General features: G+C 39.1%; 1 protein-coding gene across 1 annotated transcript in view; it reads left to right on the forward strand.

Annotated features, from left to right (window-relative positions):
- LOC101845782 (sodium-dependent serotonin transporter) overlaps positions 1–6,734 on the forward strand; it is a gene marked incomplete at its 3' end in the record, with an annotated part of 117,291 nt that overhangs the window by 51,984 nt on the left and 58,573 nt on the right. Inside the window, 1 exon segment of the mRNA XM_035970657.1 lies at positions 4,701–4,835. Coding sequence (XP_035826550.1) covers positions 4,701–4,835 — 135 coding nt within the window.

The following is a 6,734-nucleotide window of genomic DNA, read 5'->3' on the forward strand; positions in this document are numbered from 1 at the left end:
GGGGGGGTGTAAGAACAGTGATAAACTCAAGGACTTGGACATTGTCGCGTGCGACATTGATGGGTGAGCTGGTGGCGGAAATGAGTAGAGCAAAGATGGAAAGTGACGTAGTAAAAACTGGTCGTTGCTATGACAACAAAGAAGCCTCTAGAACTTGCTCCAGGTGACTGCGTATTCCAACTTCGCATTAGACGACAGACTTCCGCGCAGGGTGTAGACCGAGCGGTCTGATTGAATGCAGGTGAAATTGATCATGTTAGTTGAAAGAGATTTTTGGGGACCCAATTTCTTTTCCTCCTTGAAAACAAAACAATGGTAAAATTTGTGCAATAGATGAATTAATTGTGTTCAACTGACTGGTTTTGTTATGTCTTCGTCCATTTTCAATATCTTGCTCTTCTGCTCTACTTGGGCGCAAATGTAAAAAGGAATTAAACTTTAAACTACAAAAAAATGATGCTTAACACTTGAGAAAAGAGACATGATATAGCCTAAAACAGGTCAGCAAAAATAGCAGAAATCGACTTGAAATACCCTTTTGAGGGACACTGAATTCCTATTCATGATTAGAACGCTTTTTCTGTTACCAACAGCATGGCATTTTTTACAAAGCTTCGTTTAGAATTCTGCCCTTGTATTTTCAAGCTTGGGAAAGAAACTCATTTAACTCGCAAAGGATTTCCAGGACATAGCCATCGCACATAGACATCTGGGCTCATAAAAAGAGCGCAGGGAGAGTTAACTGCCTTCTACGGGGCACTGAACGCCTTATATGCTAAGTCGGACGATACTTGGGGACCGCCATAAAATGCTCCGGGTCTCTGAAGAGCAAGAAAGGCTGCTAGAATTCTACATAATACACAGACCTCCACAGCAACCGTAGGAAAAACAAAGCAGGAGATTAACTTTGTTTGAGAAGCGATTCCTCCAGAAAGCTTATCGCCCCAAATCTAGGGATATTTATGTGCATGTTTCACCCGTACTTCCATAGAAACATGCAGGGAAAATTGGTAACACAAAAGCCGCTAAAAAAATCCCGTTTTGCTTCACGTCCGCTTTGGCTAGACATCCATCAGGCCCATAAATCATTCATGAATCTACGCCGGACGTCCAGAAGATTATTCCTCCCGGACTCTACCTCCCCATCGAACCAGCCGGCTCTTCCCAGTAGAACTACCTCCCTCATCATTTGCATAATAGAATTCATAAACCTGTCGCATCCGATTTCGTAGCGGGAGTCGACTTTTGTGGCTAAGGTTAACCCAATTGTGGGAGAAGAATTGCTTTGCTCTACTTGGACCTTTGTTTTCGTATTCCTAAACGTCCTACCACCTGTTAGCTCCTTATTGTTTGCTTCTTTCTGGCGAACGCCATGTGCAGACGACATCTAGCCTGCTCCAGTCAGGGAGGGAAGGTAGGATCTGTCTGCGACCTTTAGACGGAGCCAAAAAGTTCTATGTCAAGCGCACTTTTGTTACTGGTGTGGGTGTTTTTTCGAGCACATGGTTGGTTGGTGGCCAGACTCGACATATTATTTGATATTTAAAAATCTATTAAAATATATGTAATGAAATACTTTCTCAGCACTAAATTATTATTCATTGTCATTTGCGTCTATTGAAAAAACAATAATGATACTGTTATTTTATTGCTGTTTTTTCTTTTGCTGCTGATGTTGCTGAAGTCGTTAATTTTTCTCTTATGTCATTGATTTCAGCATCTCTGCTGTTAAGAATATGAACATTACAGTGTTTGACTGCAAGGAGCTGATAGTCTATTGGAAATGTTTCAAAATTTGAATGGGCGGCTCTCGTGGCCTAGAGGTTAAGGTGTTCGCCTCTAATTCAAAGATCCCGGGTTCGAATCAGGGTAGCGAAGGAAAAAAAATCTTCTCTAAAATTGTCTTCTTTCACCTCCTATCCTGCTCTCTAGCAATGTTCCTACGTCTGCTTTCGTTTCTATTTTCTGCCCCCATCCCCTCACATCCTTTGCCCCCTCCTCTGGGCTTCCTACTCTTTCTTCAGCCTTTCTACTGCTACTTCTTGGCTCCTTCTTACTGCTGTCTTTCAGCCACACCCCTGATCTTCTGGAAGGAAAGATCTACACCTAGCCTTCTCGGACAAGGGCGAAAAATCTCGGAGGACCCGCGTGCAAGTTGCGCACGTTAATGATCCCTTGGTGGTCTAAAATCGATAAGAGTTGGCTTCAGCCGCCATTCGTGCAAAAATCAAAATTTCCTCCCACCTGAAAATGTTTAATATGTCCCGCTCATATGTTCTTATGCAGTTGCGAGCGCAGTAAAAAACACTATCCCCCCCCCTCCTCCCCCCTAAAAAATTAAAAAATTTGAATGTGGAGCATTAGACGACTTTCTTGCATTGTTCCTTTTTCATTTCCTCCCCGTCTCTCTCTTTCTCTCTCTCCCTCTCTCTCCCTGTCTCTGTCTGCAAATATATATATATATATATATATATATATATATATATATATATATATATATATATATATATATATATCTGTGTGTATATATATATATATATATATATATATATATATATATATATATATATATATATATGCATACATACATACATGTGTGTGTGTGTGTGTGTGTGTGTGTGTGTGTGTGTGTGTGTGCGTGTGTGTGTGTATGTGTGTGAGGACGTGGTGGAATCAGGCGCTCGTCAATTTTTAGGCATATGTAGTTATTTGGTACAATCTTAAAGCTTGCTTATTTGTCTTTTTTTCGGTGAAAAATTACCCATCTATCTTTGGTAGAAGTCGAGATATTTGCAATTGAAGAGGTGGTGTTAACTGTTTGTGGGGTAAGATTAGCGAGAAAATGGTCGCCATAGTTTGGTAACTTCTAAAGGTTTAGAGTCCTTGAAACCTGAAAATGTACATATTGTGTGCCATTAATCAACCTTTTCAGTAACATTCCCAAACACATGTATTTTTATATGGACGTAAATGAATTGAGCCAAAGAACAAAAATTTGACCCGAATTGTCAAACTGGAGGAAAAATGCCTGTTTCTTCGATTTCATTATTTTAGATATTATTAGTATTATTATTGTTATTATTATTATTATTATTATATATATATATATATATATATATATATATATATATATATATATATATGGTCTTATCTAATCTTATGCTATCTAATCCAGTCGAATCAAATCAAATCAAATTAAATCAATCAGTCAACTTATCTATCTATCCATCTATCTATCTGTCTGTCTATCTATCTATCTATCTATCTATCTATCTATCTATCTATCTATCTATCTATCTATCTATCTATCTATCTATCTATCTATCTATCTATCTATCTATCTATCTATCTGATTTAATGAACTTCCCCGAATGGCCCAGCTACCGTCCGTTAGTCCCTTTCTGTTTGCTCCTCACTGACCAACCGTCAGGCTCAGACAATATGTACCCTGGTCTGGTCAAAGAAGCAATGGAACATTCCTGTCTGCGACCTTTGCAACACGCGGACTCGTTGTCCAAAGAGTTTGTTTGCTGTGTACTATTGTCACAGACGGACATTTCTCATCTACGGGCACGAAAATTCTTGGGGCCCAACACGACGTGCTTAGAGTGCAGGAAGAATCTTCAATCAAGATGTGGACAGCGATGTTCGAGGCACGAATTATGTCGTTGAGTCCGTGGATTCAGGGAATGAAACAAAACAAAACATGATTAAAGAAAACAAAACTACTACAACAGCAACAACAACAACAATAACAACTTAAACAACAGGTTTTGTTTATGTAAGCTGACCTTGCTGTTCTTGTTACTGCTATTGCAACTGTTGCTGCTACTGTTATTATTTGTGTTATTGTTGATTTTGTAGTTATTGCTGTTTTTGTCGTAATTGTAGTAGCAGAAGAGGGCATCCTTGTTGTCTCTGTTACTTTTGTCCTTGTTAGAAGTAGTGGTCACCTTTTAATGCCAAAATTTGTGGATGTTGTAATTCTCTTTACATGTGCCCTTCTCAAACTGACATAACGGACCAAAATAAATTTTAAAAAAAGTAAATTGTTCATAATATTGAGAAAGGGTATTGGGGAGGGAAGTTGGCCAAATATCGATTCCTACTCTAACCTTTAAAACCGTATCCTCCACTCCCACCGCTAATTCCTGCTCTCATCCCTAATTCATACCTTATCCCTGACACACCACCATATCCACAGGCCATAACCCTGGGCGCGAAACAAAAACTCATTCTAGGTACTAGACACAATAACTTTAGCTCAAAAATATATCCCTGCACAGTGGAGACTTGCTGTCTTCTTCAAAATGTAGGTGGGCTTTTTCCGCCCACAACGACACAGTTTAGATCATTTAGAAGGCTGGCTTTGATCATAGTTCTCAGGCCCAACCCTGAACTGAAAGGGATGCAACGTCCCGGCGAGGTACTCCATGAAAATTCTCCCGACACGGGAATCAAATTCAGATCTTCTGAGTGCGACGGCGAAGTGATCCACAGACACTGATTAAAACTGACTGCATGGGTGTGATATCGTGTATTTAGTTAACTTGATAAAATCTTTTTTTCATGGATATTTGTGTGTTTAAAAGTATGTACATGCCTTTGTTACCCAGATTTCTCTATGGGGATTAATAAAGTAAAAAGGTATTTATCTTTTTATGTGTCTAAATCTAATGCAATCGTTTTCCTCTCCCTAGGTCTGTTTTTCTTCGCCTACTACATACTGCTCGTACTGATATGCCTGCCTGTGACGTATGTGCAGCTCAGATTGGGAGCCCTGCACAGGTCCGGAGTGGTCGCCATTTTCTCTCACTTGGTGCCCATACTTAAAGGTCAGTTACAAAAGACTTCTTGCCCTCTTGAACTATTATAATCCTGCATCTCCAGAAGGAATACGGGGAGTGTCATGTTACCTCTCTTGGTTGTTGCTCAACAACTGAACATGGTATACATTATGCTAAAAATATTAACGGGGTATATTGGTCTTACACTAAAAAGGCGGAACTCGGGTTTCTCATTCGTCTGAAATGGGGTAGGGCCGAGTAACAGAGACTGAGCATGAGAGATAGCACTGAATATAAGAGGTATATATATATATATAGCTCAGTACCAACGATTTGACTGATTATCAAAGACAGAGCTTAGCATCAGAAACAGGACTATCTGTGATGGGACTGAGTACCAAAGATAGGATGGATATCAAAGATAAGCACCAGTATCGGAGGTAGGACGGAGTACTAAAGATCTCTATCAGATATATGATTGAGCATTAAAGATAGGACTCACTATCACATATTAGGGTCAGGGTGAGTGATATGACCGAGGACCAGACATAGGACAGAGTGTCAGACACAGGGCTGAATTTCAAAGATAGGTCTCAGTATCAGAGAGAAGGCTTAATATCAAAGATAAAGAAAGTAATAGAGTCAGGGATATGACTTAATATGAAAAATAGCACTTAATAGTAGAGATAGGACTGAGTGTTACAGACAGCAATAGTATTAGAGATAGGACTAAGTATCAGAGACAGCAATGTGTGAGAACGAGTATCAGAGAAGTTTGTTTGTTTAAAGTAAAGAGAAGCACATCGACACAATAATGGCCATTTAGTACTGGGGAAAAGTAGGACAGACAGACAGAAACATAAGAGGGAAAAGTAAAGAAGTAGGACCTACCAGTGGCGCCGTCCAATCACTCACTATCAGAGACGGAAATAGTGATACTTTTAGTATCAAAGATAGGACTGAGTGTCAAAGACAGCAATAGAATCAGGGATATAACTGAGTATCAATGGTAGTGATAGTATCAAGGGTAGAAAGGATAGGATTGAATATCACAGATGTGAACACATTTTCTTTCTGACTGGAGTTGAAGCTATAATCTCAGTATGTCGAACTGGATGAGGAAACCGTTTCACAATGCTGACTGTCAACGACAACTGGAAAGCAAAGAAAATGGGGACACGGTAATCTAGAAGATCTTAAAAAGTACGTTCGTAAGCGAGAGAAGAGTTTCAAATCATTTTAATGCATTTCTTCATGTATTAGAAGACAAATCAACAGTTTGCTATTGTTCCTTGTCTAGAAAGATAATAAGCACAAAAGCATGCTTCTCTCCTGTCTGTAAAGGTAAGCGGGTCATCTGATTAAAAGCTCTATTTTGAGGGCCGGGTGGGGAGGGGGGGTATTACTTTTGTCTAGAAATATTTCGAAATACCGCTATTTGTTCTACCCGCACCATCCTTTTAAGGAATTCACCAATAAAGCAAAGGCGTAGGATCTATTATTGTCTCCCGTTGGACAATGTCTTTAATCTCTTTTTCAAGAAAGAAAGAAAGAAAGGACGAGGAAGAGGAATCAACGACGATTGTTGAATCTGTTATTACTTTGGTTTGTAGGCCTATTTGTCTAGAAACATTTTTCCACACAACATTTCCACGAAAGTACATTAAGCCAGTCCTAAAACAGCAAGTCAATAGAACGTTATGTCAACAGCTGCCTCACAAGACAAAAACCAGTGAGATGATGCTATTATGCAAAAATTTCTCTCTCGTCATAAAGATTTTATATCCATTTTTTTTCTCTCACCATTCAATATACAAAGATAAAATTATAAACATTTTTGTTCTCATAAGAAAGTAATTTCTCGCCTTTTCTCCTACAACGTAATAACAAAAATAATCAAACAACAAACAAATAACCTTAATGCTTTGTCAGATTGTTAGCGCTCCC

This window comes from Aplysia californica, unplaced genomic scaffold (genome assembly GCF_000002075.1).
Source record: "Aplysia californica isolate F4 #8 unplaced genomic scaffold, AplCal3.0 scaffold00302, whole genome shotgun sequence".
Classification (NCBI taxonomy): Eukaryota; Metazoa; Mollusca; class Gastropoda; order Aplysiida; family Aplysiidae; genus Aplysia; species Aplysia californica.